The sequence below is a fragment of the Salvia splendens genome, chromosome 22, assembly GCF_004379255.2.
Source record: "Salvia splendens isolate huo1 chromosome 22, SspV2, whole genome shotgun sequence".
NCBI lineage: Eukaryota > Viridiplantae > Streptophyta > Magnoliopsida > Lamiales > Lamiaceae > Salvia > Salvia splendens.
The window spans coordinates 6107398-6126577 of record NC_056053.1 but is presented as its reverse complement, the minus strand read 5'-3'; the positions used below and the strand labels follow the sequence as shown (position 1 = coordinate 6126577).

General features: G+C 36.9%; 1 protein-coding gene and 1 pseudogene across 1 annotated transcript; both read left to right on the top strand.

The window, feature by feature from the left end:
• The first annotated feature begins 2479 nt into the window (after positions 1-2479).
• On the top strand, positions 2480-4614 carry LOC121785757 (two-pore potassium channel 3-like). The gene is given in 3 exon segments (XM_042184183.1): positions 2480-2699; positions 2701-3629; positions 4081-4614. Coding segments are annotated over 3 exon segments (1212 nt in total). The 5' UTR covers positions 2480-2564; the 3' UTR covers positions 4229-4614.
• A 12450-nt stretch (positions 4615-17064) lies between these two features.
• LOC121786243 lies at positions 17065-18937 on the top strand (annotated as a pseudogene).
• The last annotated feature ends 243 nt before the right edge of the window (positions 18938-19180 follow it).

The following is a 19180-nucleotide window of genomic DNA, read 5'->3' as shown; positions in this document are numbered from 1 at the left end:
TTCCATAATTGCATTCATCCAATAAATACATGTACACATGTTTTGACGATAAAAGAATCACATTTAAAATCATTTATTTGTTTACGTAATTTCAAACAAGTGTTCCTATGTGTCTACAATTTTCCTGATCTTGATCCATTAGTACTCCCCTCCGTATCATATAAACATATTAATATGAGATGATACAGATTTTAACGTGTAATTGATAAAATATAAAAGAAAAAATAATTGAAATAATAAAATAAAAAAAGAGAGAAAAAGATGGACTGTTTTTATAAGATGGATTAAAAAAATAAATATAGTCTATTTTTATTGGACAGAGAATAAGTATATTATACCATATTTATCCGTGCACACAGAATTCTATAATGGGTGACGTTTTCTCAACGAAATTAGTGCCACGTTCTCACTAATTTTACTGAAATCAAGACAAAGACTCCATTTTTTTGATTCCAAATATCTCAACACATAAGACCATTCACAATAGAAATAGCCCAGCAATAGCCCAGCCACTGCCACATCAGCAGCACTAAAAATCCTCCTGCCACATCATCAAAACAAGCAAATAGCCCAGCAATAGCCTAGCCATAGCCCAGCCACATAATATCCACATCACTATTAACAAATATATACAAAATGAAATAATTAACAATCACACAATATGCGAAATTTAATTTACGACACAAAAACGAGAAAATTCACTAATATTAATAAAATTTAAAAAGTACATTAATTAAAAAAAATTACATAATTAAAAAAAACTAACGGCGGTCAATCCTCCGTGCCCATAACTCTTCAATTAAATCCTTTTGGAGTCGAATATGAGCCGCCGTTTGGCGCATGTCGGCATGTGCTTGTAAGAGGCCGGCTTCATCGTTAGGTACCCCACTCCGTACGTTGGGGGCGGCCACGCCGTGGCTTGGACCGGCTTCATTTTCGTCGTTGACCCAATTGGTCAGTTCGCCACCTTCATCTTCGACAATCATGTTGTGCATGATAATACATGCGTACATGATGTCAGCAATGCATTGGACATCCCACATACGCGTTGGACCCTTAATTGCCCCCCATCGAGACTGGAGCACACCAAATGCGCGCTCCACGTCCTTGCGCGCCGACTCCTGCCGTGCCGCAAAGTAGGCCTTCTTCTCATCTCCTGGGCATCGGATCGTCTTCACAAAGACGGGCCACCTAGGGTATATCCCATCCGCCAAGTAGTAGCCCATATCATGTTGGCTGCCGTTGGCGACAAAACTGATGGCCGGACCGACGCCCTGACACTGCTCGTTGAAAAGTGGCGACGAGTTGAGGACGTTGAGGTCGTTGTTCGAACCAGCTATCCCAAAACACACGTGCCAAATCCAAAGCCGGTAATCAGCTACGGCCTCCAAGATCATCGTGGGATTCTTTCCCTTGTAGCCGGACGTGTAGAACCCCTTCCAGGCTGTGGGACAGTTCTTCCACTCCCAATGCATACAATCAATGCTGCCTAACATACCCGGGAACCCATGCTGACTCCCGTGCATCCGCAACAGATCTTGGCAGTCTTCGGGGGTAGGCTTTCGCAGATACTGATCACCGAATACTTCTATCACTCCCAGACAGAAATTCTTCAGACATTGCAGGGCAGTCGTCTCACCGATGTGGAGATACTCGTCCCACATGTCTGCCGCGCCTCCGTAGGCCAACTGCCGGATTGCCGCAGTGCACTTTTGAATAGGTGTGTGGCCGGGTCTGCCAGACGCATCGTGTCTGAAGCGGAAATACAGATATCGAGACTCCAAAGCGTTGACAATACGCATAAACAGGTCCCTGGTCATCCTAAAACGACGCCTGAAAAGGTTGGCGGTGAACCGAGGCTCCTGTGCGAAGTAGTCTTCGTATAGGCGCTGATGTGCAGCTACGTGATCCCGATCAATCACACTGCGGCGGTGGACCACGTGGGGAGGTCGAGGTATCGCCGGCTGCAAGGCACTTTCCATCCATTGGTTTATCGCGTTGGTCGTATAGGCGTCCAACGCCTCGGCCATACGACGTTCGTACTCCTCAGCATCCCCTCCGTTACCACCACTACTACCACCAGCGTTACTCATTTTGCGTTGTTGATCTTGAACAGAAATTAAGATAGAGAGAGTACTCGTTAAAACAAGTGGTGCGAATGAAAATGCCGAGCAAAGCGCGTATATATAGTGTTTCGGAAAAAAAAAATTTAAATTTCGCGCTGGGCGGTGCGCTGGGCGATCCGGGAGCTGCAATAGCGCCGAACGGACCGCCCAGCCGACCGCCGAGCGCCACGCCACCGCCCAGCGCTGCGCGGTTTCTCTCTCCACTCAGCCGCTGGGCGGCTGCAATAGACCGCCCAGCGAACCGCCCAGCGCCGGCGCTCGGCTGGGCGGTCGCTGGGCGCCTATTGTGGATGGTCTAAAAGAATTCCAAAATTCAAAACCTGCCCCTCCTCCCTATTCATGCATTGCCCAGTGCCACTGCAACTGCCACCTTAATTCCCTTTTCTTCCCCAAATACTCTACTCTAGTTAACACAAATTTTGAAAAATTCCGGCCAAAATGGAGAAAGAGCCTCTCCTCCCTTTCATAAGGCCAACCCTCTCCCTCCACTCTCTCCCCGAACACGACGAAATTACCATCCCACCCTCCCCTTCCTCCAAACACCTCAAAGACTTCCTCATTTTCGGGCCCCCACCCCCCTTCTTCCTCCTCCGCCTCCGATTTCCTCGCAGCCCTAGCTCTAACCCTCAATTCCCCATGGCCCACCTCGCAAAAATCGAATCTTGGCCCCGATTCTTGCCCACCAGCTTCCAAGAATCTGCACCGGTCCAAGACTGCTCCAGCCATGACCAACATCAACGAAATTCGAGATTTCTCGGAGGCGGCGGAGCAGCTCCAGTTTGGTAAGCAGCGTGTGGTGAGGCAGGGTGTGGTGCTTTTGGTTATCTATTTGAGCCTTGGTGTGGTGATTTATTCTCTTATTAGGGCTGGTTTTAAAGGGAATGAGACTCACCCTGTTGTTGATGCTCTGTATTTCTGTATTGTGACTATGTGTACAATTGGGTATGGTGATATAAACCCTGACAGTTTAGCAACTAAGCTGTTTTCAGTCTTGTTTGTGCTGGTGGGGTTTGGTTTCATTGACATTTTGCTGACTGGGATGGTTAGTTATGTGCTTGACTTGCAAGAGAATTATCTGCTGAGGAGTATAAATAATAGCAAGGGTAGTGATGCTAGGTCTTACATAGTTGATGTGAAGAAGGGGAGGATGAGGATTCGGATGAAGGTCGCGTTGGCCTTGGGCGTTGTCGTGGTGTGCATTGGGGTTGGTGTTGCTGTGATGCATTTCGTGGAGAGGTTGGACTGGGTGGACTCGTTGTATCTGTCTGTGATGTCTGTGACGACGGTTGGGTATGGCGATAGGGCGTTTCACTCGTTGGGGGGTAGGGTTTTCGCCTCGGTTTGGTTGCTTGTGTCGACTCTGGCTGTGGCTAGGGCGTTTCTTTACCTGGCCGAGGCGAGGGTGGACAGGAGGCAGAGGAGGATGGCAAAGTGGGTGCTCGACCAGCATATGACCGTGGCGCAGTTTCTTGCTGCTGACATTGATAACAACGGATTTGTCACGTTAGTATCTATCGTCCCTCTTTGCTGTTTATGCACAGCTTGATGCTTGTTTGTTCACATTTGATTGATTTGTTTATGCACTAAATGAAATACTGATGATGATCTTGATTTATAATGCATTCACAAAGTAGAGTTTGTGAATTTGATAAAGGTGTTGCCTAAGTTTTCTATGATGGTTGTGAATTATTGGGAAATCCTTGATTTATACACTCTTTTCTTTGTGCTAAAGATGGTTTTTTTTTCTGTTTTAAGTTTCCCTAATTAGAAATTTAGAATTTCACATTGTTGAAAGTGAACCATTTTTCATCATACCTTTTTTCCATGGCTTGATTGATATATGTTTCTTGTTCTTATTTATATGAAACCAAACCCAATTTTCCAATTCTGGTCCAAGTAGTCTGCCTATACTCACTTCGTTTTCCATGTTTTCGTCCCTTGATTACAACGACAGTAAGTCAGAGTACGCGATCTACAAGCTCAAAGCGATGGGCAAGATCTCAGAGCACGACGTTTCCAAGATATGCCAGCAGTTCGAGAGGCTCGATGCTGGCAACTGCGGGAAGATCAGTCTAGTCGACCTTATTGAAAGCCGTCACTGAGTGAAGAACGAGCTTCTTCATCGTCATCAAGATTGAGGCCGTTGTGCAAGATTTTGACCAGTGAATGTTTGAGATACATTAAAATTTACTCGACAGCGACTCTCCTTTATACTTCCGGCTGGACGAGCTCACTTGCATCAAGATTATAGGTGAAATGGGGAAGCATGGACTGAAGAAGAGAGGGCAAGTTTGGAGGGAACAAAACAACTAAAGATTTTGAATGACATCCAACTAATGCATCATACAAGTTAGATTTGTATTGGCAAGAGCAGCATAAGTAGTTTTGTTTTATGTTTTAGTTAAATCCTTTAGTCAATTTTGCAGATACTCTATGAAGTAATATTTGTAGGGTTCTTTTATGTTGTACTAATAGATCTTATTTGGCACGATACTTTCTAAATTTGTAAATTATAGTACTATAACATAACAATATTAATCCGCATGACTCTTTCCGTTCAACAGTAGTAGAGTCATTTCATTTTATGCACTCGTTTTGAAAAAGCAATTATAAATAGTTAAAGTAAAGAAATAGTAGAGTAAGAGAGAGAATATTGTAGATAAGCCTCTGATCTCTACATAATTTTCTTTCTTACTTTACCCTATTTCCACTTTAACTATTTATAATAATTTTTTCAAAATGAATACAGCAAATGAAATGACACTCTAGTACTGTGGAACTGAGGGAGTAGTTTTTTAGTGTCCGGACTCGTGTTTCATTTCCATTATTTTTAATTTCAATTTCAATTTCTAGTATTTGAGTTTATTGTTTTTTGTTAAACTAAGGGTATCCACCAACAAACACGACATCTCGAAAGATAGTACAACTGGCCTAAGAATTCTATTTGTTGAGTTAGCGTTGAGATCAAATCGCTCGTATCCAAATTTATATCGATGGTTTTACTTTTACTACTGAAACCACTCTACTAAGATTATAACAGAAAATGAGGTTTATAGGAAAAAAAGATAGTACAACTAGCCTAAGAATTCTATTTGTTGAGTTAGCATTGAGATCAAATCGCTCGTATCCAAATTTATATCGATGGTTTTACTTTTACTACTGAAACCACTCTACTAAGATTATAACAGAAAATGAGGTTTATTGTTTTTTGTTAAACTAAGGGTATCCACCAACAAACACGACATCTCGAAAGATAGTACAACTGGCCTAAGAATTCTATTTGTTGAGTTAGCATTGAGATCAAATCGCTCGTATCCAAATTTATATCGATGGTTTTACTTTTACTACTGAAACCACTCTACTAAGATTATAACAGAAAATGAGGTTTATTGTTTTTTGTTAAACTAAGGGTATCCACCAACAAACACGACATCTCGAAAGATAGTACAACTGGCCTAAGAATTCTATTTGTTGAGTTAGCATTGAGATCAAATCGCTCGTATCCAAATTTATATCGATGGTTTTACTTTTACTACTGAAACCACTCTACTAAGATTATAACAGAAAATGAGGTTTATAGGAAAAAAAGATAGTACAACTAGCCTAAGAATTCTATTTGTTGAGTTAGCATTGAGATCAAATCGCTCGTATCCAAATTTATATCGATGGTTTTACTTTTACTACTGAAACCACTCTACTAAGATTATAACAGAAAATGAGGTTTATTGTTTTTTGTTAAACTAAGGGTATCCACCAACAAACACGACATCTCGAAAGATAGTACAACTGGCCTAAGAATTCTATTTGTTGAGTTAGCATTGAGATCAAATCGCTCGTATCCAAATTTATATAGATGGTTTTACTTTTACTACTGAAACCACTCTACTAAGATTATAACAGAAAATGAGGTTTATAGGAAAAAAAGCTAACACATACAAAATGTTTTATTTACTGGGAAAAAGCTAACACATACAAACTCCTTCTATCCATAAAAAATAATTTCAAACTGCACGGATTTTAATGAGAAATTAATAAAATAAGAGATAAGTAGAAAAAATAAATAAAATAAGAGAGAGATATGAAGAAAAAGTTAGAGTGTCCACAATGGGGGAGCCGCGGCCCGCGGCTCGGTGCGCGGTCCCCCATTGCAGAGAGCCGAGAGGCGGAGCGCAGGGCCGAGAGCCGAGGGCGAGCCGCGGCTGAGCCGTGTGAGCCGCGGCCCTCCACTGCAGCGGGCCGCGTTTCGCGGCTGGGCCGCCGATTTTTTTTTAATTTTTTTATTTCGAAATTTTTATATAAATATGAACTTCCATTTCCATTTTTTTCACTTTTTTCTATACTTCCAATCCCTTCATTACACTTCCAATCCCTACAAAAAATGCAAGGTGGTGATGGTGATTCCCCGGGGTATGGAGACTCGGGATACGGCAATTTCCCCAATCAGATGTGGAGTCCGCAATCGCCCCAATTCCGGGGCCAGTCATCCCAGCAGAGGAACATAGTTCGCCAACCATCGGGGTTCAGTGGGGGCGGTGGCGGCGGGCGAGAAGGTGGTGAAGAAGATGTGCCGGATTCCGATGACGCCACCGAGTAGGAAGCGGTGGCGTTTTTTTTTATCTTTTTATGTTGTGTTTTTTAAAAATTTTCTTTGTAGAATTTTCCCCTATCAATAGTACGGCGAAAATTTGACTCTAATTCGTAACTTTATTAAATTATGTTTATTTCCCAAATTATTAGTCTACTAAAATTTAACATAGTTAAATTAAAAATAATAACAAAAAAAGAAAAAAATTAAATTTTTTTATAGAGGGCCACATTTGGTGGCCCTTGTTAATTTTGTTACTTTACTATTGCGGAGGGCCACATGAGAGCTACGAATGGTGGCCGGGCCACATTTGGTGGCCTTCAAGGGCCACCATTGTGGACACCCTTAGTAAAGTATGGAAGAGAGAGAAAAAGTGGGTAAAATATGAGAGAGAAATTTTTTATTTTTAGAAATGAGAGTATTTTTTGTAGATATCTAAAATGACAAAATGATACTACCTCCGTACCCACTGTAGTAGAGACATTTAATTTTTAGTACCCATTTTGTAAAAAAATGATTAAATAGTTAAAGTGTAAAGAGAGTAAAGTAAGAGAGATAATAATGTAGAGAAGAGTTTTCTCTCACTTTATTTTCTCTCTATTTTATCATTTTTTTAAAACGAGTATTCAAAATGAAACGCCTCTATTACAATGAAACGGATGGAGTACTATTTTTCATGGACTGAATGAATATTATTTATGAGGTGAAGAGATGAATCAATGAGCTTGACTGATGAACAAACATCACGATAAAAAAGCTCACAAATAAATTCAAGAAATGAAGTTAAACGAAAATCAGTATGGAAAAAGGAAGAGATAATTGCGGCATGACACTTCTCCCACTCCCATCAAAAGAAACCACTTTTCAGACTTTAATTCGAGAAATGAAATATAATAAGTTAATCTCTTCTATTCAAAATAAAATATTTTTCCTTTTAAGTTATTCTATTAAAATAAAACATTTTCCAAAATTATAAGAATATTATTTTTATTTTTTCCATCAAATCTTACCTTAATCTGTTTTCATAAACTCATAAAATAACACTGTATAAATTAAAATCTTGTACCGAAATCCAAATGTTTCATAAAGTATTTATTGTGATGGAGAGAGTATTAGGCCATCCACAACGCTGTTCCTATACCGTTCCTATACCGTTCCTTAAACCACTATTTGAGGGCCCCACTGTACTTTTTTACTCCATTCCTTAACTAAGGAACGGAACCTGCAACCCTCCGTTCCTTAACCGTTCCTTAAATTACTATTCATTCAATTTCATTTTTTTTATTTTCAACCCAATTCAATTTAAATAAACACACTTTATTAAAAAATAAACACACTTTATTAAAAAACACACAACATTAAAAAAAATTTAAACTTTTAGAAAAATAAAAAGCACACAATTAAAATCCTAAAAAAATAAAAAGCACACAATTAAAATCCTAAAAAAATAAAAGTACACAATTTTAATAATTTCATCCGCCAAAATTTGCCCAAATGTGCTCAATTAGATCCTGTTGGAGTTGGGTGTGGGCACTAGAGTCGCGTGTCATTTGTTCAAAAGGATCCATTAGTTTGATTAAATTTGGGAGAAGGAAAGCAGAGTTGATTTGAGATGAAAATTGGGGTGGAAATAGAGAGGAATAGATGTGTGTTTGTGATTGAAATGAGTATGAAATAGGAGTATTTATAGAGTAAATAAATAAAAAAAAATAAAAAAAAATACAAAACGGATATAAAAAAACGGTCACATTACCGTTGCAAAAAATAAAAAAATTATTAAATTCGAATTTTTTTTAAAAAATTATTGCGTCACCGGGACTAAGCCCACTCGCGGGGCAGCGAGTGGGCTTCACGCGTCGAATGGGAGGCCGCCACGTCGCCTCGGCGCGTGGCGGAACGTTTCGTTCCGCGTTCCTCCGGAACGGAACGCGACACGGTATGGGAACGGAATGGCGACGGAACGAGTCCTGCAACGCGTGCCGCCGCGGAACAGTTCCGCCGGAACGGCATAGGAACCGCAACGGCACAGCGTTGCGGGTGCCCTTATATTGTTCACAAAACCGGAACTCTTGAATCGGATTTTCTCTCCCGCAGGGTATCATTCAATTAGCAATTTTCAACATTAATTATTTCAGAGTTCCAACTTAATTAATGCAATTGTGACAATCGTAAATTAATTAAATTTGAGTTAAACTACCACCACATATAATAACACAAGTTCTGAGTTGAACAATTCGAAATCAATGTTATCCTAAATAGTCCATATAATATAAGCATCTTCTTAGGTGAACAATTTTAGCTAGGGTTCATATATTACTATCACACTCCCTCGCATGCCAATAAACCATCTAAATTATACTCCATAAAATTAGAATTGAGCCAAAGGAAAAATTCGTCATCTTTACATTAAAAAAACAAACAAACAAACAAATTTGAGCTAAATATGAAAAATTAAAACGATTGCAATTTTTTTCACTATAATAATTCATGGAAGAAATCTACATTCATGAAAAATAGCTTGCGGAACACAAAAATGAACTATATACTTTATGGAATTTTCTAAAGCTATTTGGTTGCTTTACACGACATGCATTAATCATGATGATTTCACATTTCACATGAAAATAAAGTGTAACACGAAAAATTGGAACATAAAGATTTAGCACATCTTAGATAATATATAGTCAAAGAATAATGGAATTAGACTAAATGACTTTTCACATTTGAGTCTAAATTGAGCTCCATTGAGTTTTAATTAATTAGAAAGAAAATGGTATCTGCTGACCAATTCAAAGAATTATAAGTGGAGTAGGGATGGCCACATAATGATTGAGATATTAAGTACTCCATTTATAAAGAAAATGATTTTAGAATTATATTGCTACATAATAAAGTTTTGGGAATATTATAAAAAATCTAAGAGATAATAATCCATCTCATAAGGTTAGAGAAAGAAAGTTTAATCACGAAGTATAATTTTTCACGCATACTAGACGACATCTTTAATGATGCTCAAATGATGTTGTTTAGTTAGAACAAAAATAAGAAAAAGAAAATAATATTTAGTATATATAATATTGTTTTGAGCATGACATATTTAATGATGCTCAAAACAATATTATATATATATATACATATATATGTGAGACAATTAATAAAACTAAAAGTTTCATAATTTATTATTTCGTTGTGAAACCTAATTTGATCTAATTTATGACTTGTTATCCATATTAATAATGGTAATAGTTTGGACTATACTAGAATTATGTTTTTTCCCATGATGAATGAAATTGTATCATTTCTGTTTTCTTGTATATTTTTGGTATGCACACCTGTATCAAATAAACAGCCCTGGTTGGAAAAATTAATTGTCACACCGAATGGTGGCAAATCAAGTCAATAATTACATGCTTTTTTATGACTTTTTTTAGTTTTAACATTTTAAGAAATTCCCTTTAATCAATGCGACATAATCCTTATTATGAGGCAAGTGAAATATTTTTGCTTGAAAATGACCTTCTTGACATATAGTTGGGGGTAGAATGCTAAAATTCAACACTAAACTTCTCTATTTTTGCAGATGTGAATCTTGTGATATTGCTTGGACGTTTTTGAAAATTTCATGCAAGGGATTTAGCTCCAAAATATAGGTTCATGTCAAATCAAGTTAATTTTGAAATATTTCAAACATCTTTTCACTTTTTCAAGTCGGCTCAAATGTCAACAATTGTAGTGAGTATATTTGGCCAAATTTTACACTGAAAATATTGATTACAAAATAAATTTTAATTTGTTAAACTCACGTATAGTAAGAGCATCCGCAGCGGTGCTCGCTGGGACGGACGACGTCCGTGCCGCTGGCGCGGCAACGCGCTGCTCGCCACTGAGCAGATGATATGGCGCGTTTCTATTCGCCAACGGATTATCTGTTGGATTTTTTAAAAAAAAATCGAAAATAATACCGAAAATAATACCAAAAATAATAAAAAAATTCGGATTCCCAAAAATATAGTAATTTTATTACCGTTTTTTGAATTTTTTTATTTTTTTATAATTTTTTAAAATCCCAAAATCATCTATAATACACACATTAATCATCCATTTTTCACATCAAATTATCTCTCATTCATCCTTTTTTCATACAACTCATCTACATCTTCCTCTACATCTTCCTCTCTCACTCAAATCCTCTCTAACAATGGATTTCACCGATATCATGGCTGAAGCGGAGCGTGAAGAACAAAAATACTATGAACAATATTGTGCCGCCTATGAAGCCTATGTCGCCGCCACCACCCCTGCCCCTCCTTCCACTCCGAGGTGTGCGTACAACGGTGGGCGAGAGGATCGAAACAAGACACACAATGCGCGATACCAGAACCCACACTGAGCTACAAGAAGACCTAACTAAACACATTTGGGCAAAATTCGGCCACGAGTAGTGGTTTTTTAATTTTATGAATTTAATTATGTAATTTTTAATTTTTAGGATTTTAATTATGTAATTTTTATTTTTATGATTTTAATTATGTAATTTTTTATTTTTTAGTAATTTGTAATGGAATCGGATATTTTTAATGCATTTTAATATTGTGGAAATGTTTTTAGTAATTGGAGCATTTAAATTAAATAATGGAATGGTGGGATCCTTGAGCATGTTCTTGCGGAAGAACATGAATGTGAGTGTTATGCTCTTGGTGAAGAGCATGAAGTAAAAAATTAATAAAAGTGGGTCCGGACCCATATCCGTGCTCTTTGGCAAGAGCACGGATGTGGATGGTCGGAGGTGTAGTCTTATACAACTCGTTTCGTATTCTAGATGGCACAAACACGAAGAGGATAAAATCACAGAAATAATTAAGTTAGGTAAATTTCGATGTGTTGTGACATCAAAATTAGTTAGGTGGTGCATTATTTATAGAATATATAGACATATAATTAATTAGATTACTGTAACTTAGTCATAGGTACATACTACCTAGTACTACTAGTTAGGTAATATAACTAAATTTTCTGATTTCAAATTACATTATTTTAACGAATTGTGGCCACCTCGGATTATTAATTATGTTAAGCAACCATATTTCATTGGTGAATTGTGCCTAATTTTGTTATTTAGCAACTAACAACTCAAGAATGATTAGGAAATATGTCATTAGGAAAACAACTCAAGAATGATTAGGAAATATGTCATTAGGGTCCTGTTAGGTTAAAATTTTTGGGTCTAATAACATGCGTTTTCAGCTACTCATTCATAATTTTCGCGCGATGTCAACTATGGGGCATAATTGTCATTTTCGCGTGATGTCAGCTACAGAGACATTATGTCAACTACGATGTCAATAACAAACGTTATTTATGTCAACTATTATGTTAATAGCAACATTTTACAAATAATTAATGTCAACAACAAATATTTTCATGTCAACTACCTATATTATTTATGTCAACAACAACATTTTACATATAATATATGTAGATATATGTAGTTGACATTATATGTATGTAGTTGACATGGATTATATATGTAATTGACATGGATTGTACACATAGTTGACATTATATTAGTTGACATTATATGTGCGTAGTTGACATTAAAAAAGGAGATAGCTAAATCTTGAATCTAACCCTTAGCAACTAATTCCCAACTGGGGAATATCACCAAACACCTAGAGTGCATTATGATTAAGCTTGATTCCCCAATCCAGCTCACATCCAACACAATTGATAATCCAAACCCTAAAACGTGCAATTCCATAAACGAATCAATAATTAAGCTTGCAAAAAGTTCAAATCCTATAACAAAAACAAATTTTGGAAAATCAATCTCTCAAATCAGTTCACATCTAACACAATTGATAATGCAAAGCCTAATACCTCCAAATCCATACTCGAATCAACAATTAATCTTTGCAAAAAGCTCAAACAATGTTTATTATATAATCGAGGCCATAAATCACCCTCTACGGCGGCGGCGGTGGAGCTGCTTCTTTGATCGGCGGCGATTGGTCGGAATTCACCCTTACCGGTGGAGCCGCGCACACCGGAATCACGGACTTGATTTGCACCGCCGGCTCGAATTTGGGGATTGATCCAATTTGAGGAACCTTGATCTTCTCCTGCAGGCTTGATGAGGATTTCACGAGATGAAGTCTCGATTGCTTGACAATCGGCCGCTTGCCGCCGCAGCGGCGGCGGCGGTGGGAGAAATCGATGGTTTCGTGGAGGAGAAAGAGGTGAGGCGTTAGCGCAGTGGCGGATGACATCCTAGACCAGAATGAAATTACCATTCCGCCCTTTCGTAATTAATTAATCTAAAAAAAATTTGATGTGACAAATTCTGTACCATTCATTTAATAAAAATGAGTTGGTGATAATGCATTTCAATTCTCAATTAGACTAAAAAATCTCAATTGATCACAACACTATGTCATTATATATGTATCTATTTACATAATAATAAAGTCTTTAAGCTAACAAATGTACTAAATTTGAGCCGTTTGATTTTCAAATCTTACACACACATTTTGACCGTGATATATCTGTTTTTGTTAAAACAATAAGTTAAGGCATATTGGTCATTTTGTTCAATAATTATGGTAATCTCGCATTTAAATCAATTCTTTATCTAAATATTCCTTACCAAAATGTAAAAGATTATGCATGTAGGAGTGGAAAGGCTTAGACCAGATGTCCACGGAGAGATTAACCCAATGATATATATTGGAAAAAAGGGTTTGTAAAGGCCAAAGTTATTGATCTACCTACTAATATTTTTTTATAAATCAAAATGCTCAAGTCATAAAAAGGTGAGTTTTGCAATAAAAAGAAGCACAAAGCATGAAAAAAAGTCTTGAAAACAAGCAAAACAGATAATGGTAAAAGCAATCATCTAGGAATCTGTTAGATTGAAAAATAAACTAATCAAAGCCAAAGGCGGTCCAAATCTAAAACCAACGCAAAAGGATCACCAACCACGACAAAAGAAAAGAAGAGAATTAGACTCACAAAAATGTCAAGTCACAAAACCTGTTCATCTTTCAAAATTTATTTCCTCTAATCCACCTACAAATATAATATTTGAGTTAATATTCCACAACATATAAATATTTTCCTCTGCCCTACTAAATGCGATGTGTTTTTCTTTTTTAATTGGCACACTTAAAATGATATACATTTCTTAAAATAGAAATAACATCATCTTTATTTTATTCTCACTCCTATTTTATTATATCTCTATATAGCTCTCAAAACTAACTTTTAATATAGAATCTCGTATTAAAAAACAAATGCATCGCATTTAGTAAACAGAAGGAGAATAAAAGTTTTGTGCATAAGACAACCAATCATGTCAAGTTGAAAAAAATCGGTGGATATTTATATACTGATACAATTAAATATTAAAAAAAACTAGTAATGAAAATATAAGTAAAACATTTAAAATAGAATAAAATCCAATTATCTCATTCGTCATGATAAATCTTTGACCCTTTAGAGAATAACTTAGTAAATATCAACAATACACACATGTGATACCAAAAGGTGCAGTGTGATTTATTATTGTTTCAAAAAGAAAAAGGTGTAGAGTGATTGTTAGCAGCAGCTAAAATGGAAAAATTTATAGTCGTTGAAAACGCAAGTGGGGTCGGTTATGTACCGCCGTTTTCAAACAACTCATAGTATACCATTAGGCCACCTACAACGCGTTACGCGAGTAGCTCGAAGCCCGTTTCTCAGTGACGAGACGCGTGCGGGACGTGTTGCAGCGTCCCGCCGCGTCCCCAGCCCGCCGAGACACCCGTCTCTCAGAGACGGCCCGCGAGACGTCTCGCCACGTGCGCGTGCGACGTGGCGCGCTCCGGCGCCATGCGTGACGCCCACTCGCCACCCGTGAGTGGGTTTCGTCACGCTGACCCAATAAATCATTTTTTTTTAAATTCAAATTTAATAAATAAAAAAAATTATTCGAAAACGGTAATATTACCGTTTTTCGACCGTTTTCCTATTTTTTTTTTATTTTTTTACTCTATAAATACTCCTATTTCATCATCATTTCACACACAAACACACATCTATTCTTCTCAAATCATCTCTCTTTCAACTCCAATTTTCAACTCCAAGCGCGCTTCAACATAATCAAAGCCCCGGCTCGTACGTGGTTCATGGAGAGTATGGTCGACATCATGTATACGTGAATAATCTTGCACAACATGATTGTCCAAGACGAAGGACCTGGGGCGGGAAATTGGTTCGACCCTGAAGCCCCTGAAAGCTCTACCGCAAGTAGTCCGTCTCACAGTAGAGTGCATCCGTCTATACAAGAACGGTTGTCTATTCGGGCAAGGACACGTGACTCTACCGCCCACGCCCAACTCCAAGATGATCTAATGGAGCACATTTGGGCAAAATTTGACGGAAGAAATTATCAAATTATGTATTTTAAATTTTTTTAGGATTTTACGAATTTTATGTTGTAATTTTATTTTATTTAATGAAGTGTGTTTTTATTAATTGAATTTGTTGGAAATAAACATAAAAAATGAAATTGAATAAATAGTAATTTAAGAGACGGTTAATGGACGGATAAGAGATGGAAGGTTGCAGGTTCTGTCCCTTAGTTAAGAGATGAAGTAAAAAAGTACAATGTGGCCCATGAATAGTAATTTAAGAGACGATTAAGGGACGGATAAGAGACAGCGTTGTAGATGGTCTTAAATCTTCTATTTTGGTCCATTATCAAATAATACATGAATTTTAATATTAATCAATTTATGATATTTAAATAATTTTTAAATGTTGTACGCACCCGGAATTTTTTTTTCACCATGAATGCTCTAAGAGCATCCGCAACGGCGGACGTCGGACCGGCGTGCCGGACGTCCGCCATTAGGCGAGCGACCCGCGGACGTCGCTTGCGGACACCGGAATTCCTGGGATTTCCGACCACGTCCGCCATTGCGGGTTCCCGACGGACGTCCCGATTTTTATTTTATTTTTGAGTATTTTTTGGGTTGAAATGTACTTTTTTTATTTTTTTTATTTAATGAAATTATCATTGCACTTTCTCCGTCCGTATTCGTGTCAAAATTTTAATTCCGTAAATTGTTTAATTTGGTGAATTTGTGAATTTTTATTATTGTGGATGTCCATCAGGATGTCCTTGGGGATGTCCGCCATTGTGCAGTGGGATGTCCTTATAACGTGGCAGTGCAGTGGGAGGTCCTTATGACATGGCAGAAGGTGTTTTTGGGAAATCCGTCGGGATGTCCACCGGGACAATCGTCCCGCTGTGTATGCTCTAATAATGTGACTGGCAATGCTTCTTAAATTGATATAATCTTTCCGTCTCAAGAAATATGACTTCTTCCTTGGACAATATAATACTCCATCCGTCCCGTGCTACTCGCACGTTTGCTTTTCAGCTCGTCACAAAGTTCTTACACTATTTATAATTTAAGTTAGAATTAATGCATTTAATTAATATGTTAGTTTAAGTTAAGAGCTCTTTTATTAAGTGATGTCTCATTACACCTAAAATTCTTTTTTAATTACACAAAAAAATCAATCCCAAATTTACGGCCTAAAATGAAAAGTGCGAGTAGCATGGGACGGAGGGAGTATTTATTATAACTTTATTTTATATTTTAAGTAAAATTAATAAAGTGAAAGAGAAGAAATTAAGTATAGATAAATATATTTCTATTGTTAATAATGGACTATCGTGATTAGGACAAATCAAAAAGGAAAGTATGTTATCTTTTATAAGATGAAGGTAATATATATCCATGTAGATGTGTCATATATCGGGAAATCGACAGGTCATATAAGCTCTTAATATAGTAATCTGTATAAAAATAATTAAAAATATTGATTCAAAATCATGTTAGAATTGGAAAACCGGTAAGAGTTCATGCAATATGTGATGGTTAAATATAATCTTATTCACATAATTTCTAGACTTCTAGTTCACGTCATGTTGTTAAAGGATACTATTCCCTTTGTGCCATAATGATGTCACATTTTTCTTTTTAGTTTGTCTTATAAAAAATGTTATATTTTCTTTTTTAGAAAAAAACTCGCCCTCACATTAAAATAAAAATTACTATTTTCTCTCTTCACCTAATACGTAAAACAATATCTCTTAAAATCACATGTCATTCCCTAAGTATGCCATCTATTGTGGAACGGAATGAGTACCATGAAACATGTTTGTATTTTAGGTATATTCATGCATGTGAATGATATGTTGTACTATAACAATAAAATAATAAGAGGTTAGAAAAATCAAACTACCGATAATATATATATTAACAAACATGCAACCAAAATCTTCTCTTTGTCAAAAGCTTTAAATAAAGAGACCAACCAAACTCTCTCCCTCTATCTTCACTCTCCACACCTCAAATGTCTCAAGATCTATACTACCGGGACGCCGCCACCGTCCCCTATTCCGGTGGCGACGGTCACCCCCAAATGTTCGATCCCTCGTCGTACATGAGCTTCACCGAGTTCTTGCATGGGCCCACCGATGAAAACCCCCTCCTCGCCACCTATGGCCCCTCCAAGGAGGAGGAGAAGGCGGCCGGTGGAAGAGAAACCCCGGCCACGCCCAACTCTTCCATCTCCTCCTCCTCCGACTCTAGTAAGATCAAGAAAGAGAAGGAATCCTCCATTGTTAAGCATCAAGAAAACTCCAAGAAAGAGTATGTTTATATACTTTTTCTTTCTACTATCTATGGATATAGTTGAGACAAAGTATAGCTTATTTCATGATTATATTCCTTACATTTTTTTTGAGTAAATGAATTTAAAATTAAAGGCAGCGCCATGGAGGACTTGAACCTGAGACCTTTGGTGTCAAACACTAACCTCTACTGTTTGGACAACTCAGACCCGCTAATAATGATTATATTTGTAATTTTACAAAAGGGGTAGCAAATGGAAGAAAAAAGGAGAGCAGAAGGAAAGGCAGCCAAGATTTGCTTTCATGACAAAGAGTGAAGTTGATCACTTAGAAGATGGATATAAATGGAGAAAATATGGGCAGAAGGCTGTCAAAAACAGCCCTTATCCGAGGTTAATTAATTTTTAATATCATTTTTAAGGCTTGATTATAGTTTATTCTACTACTAATTTTGGAGTTTTGGCTAGTTGTGTGATTTTTGTGTGAACACAAGAAATTATGGAGGTTGCTAGTTGTGTGATTTTTATAATTGAAATCGAGCTATCAACGTATAAATAGTTAATAGTTAAATTAAGATTGGTGTTTATTTAATTAATTAGTTTGTTTGTGTAGTGTGAAGGCAACCCTGATTTATGTGAACACTATTTTTCATAACAAAGTCATGCTAATAGTCCAAACCTTTTCTAGAAACTTATTATTCCTTCATTATCACGATCACCACTTTATCTTTTTCCCAAACTTTAGTTAAAAATCAAATTCCGATGCAATGAATAATATATCACGTTTTTATTTAAATGAAGGTCTTTTGCATGCTTGTTTAATTATTTCACTATCAATTTCTTCCACTATATAATAATACTATAATAAAGTCTAATTTACATTTATTACTTACAAATATAGAATCGTTATTAACTTCAGAATTTGAGAAATTAAGCAGAACACAAGAAGATGGGAAACAACCAAAATTGGGATAGAAGATATAATAAGTTCATGTTTCTTGCTTTCTATTTTATTTCACCATTTTATATAATTTGAGCCTTTTGATCATTATAAATGAAATATGTATATTTAAAATCTATGTCGCAGAAGCTACTATAGGTGCACGACGCAGAAGTGCAATGTGAAAAAACGTGTAGAGAGATCGTTCCAAGACCCTTCAATTGTGATCACCACTTATGAGGGGCAGCACAAACACCACGTTCCGGCAACCCTCCGCGGATTATTCGGGCCATCTACGACATTGGAGGGGCCCGCCATTCCTCAAGAACTCTTGCTCCAAATGCCTCACCTCTATGGTGGTGGCACTAACATTAATTTGTACAATCATCATCAGCTCCAGCTGCAACAGTTTCATGAATATGGACTCTTGCAAGATATTATTCCTCATAGTAATATTTCCCAAAAGGGAGCCCTAGGAAACTTCCAAAATTAATATGCTTTATTTCATATCTTTGTATATGCGTTTTAATACGCGCGGCTGGGTATGATTAGTTAGTACCAATCTTTATTAATAATCCCAACTTATATTAATAGTTTCTATAATTTATCAATCATTTTATGTTGTTACTTATAATTTGATAACTCGTGTTTGTTAGTCAATAGAGGGCACATTAGTCTCCAATAAATTTTATGATATGTGTTTCATAGTATGTGTTATTTTGATTCATATGAGGAATTAGAAGACCCTACATATTGGGTGAAAGAAATCTAATCTAGATATACTGCTGGAACATACGTTTGGTCAATATCAATTTAGATGTATATCTAGGATTCGTATCAATTTAA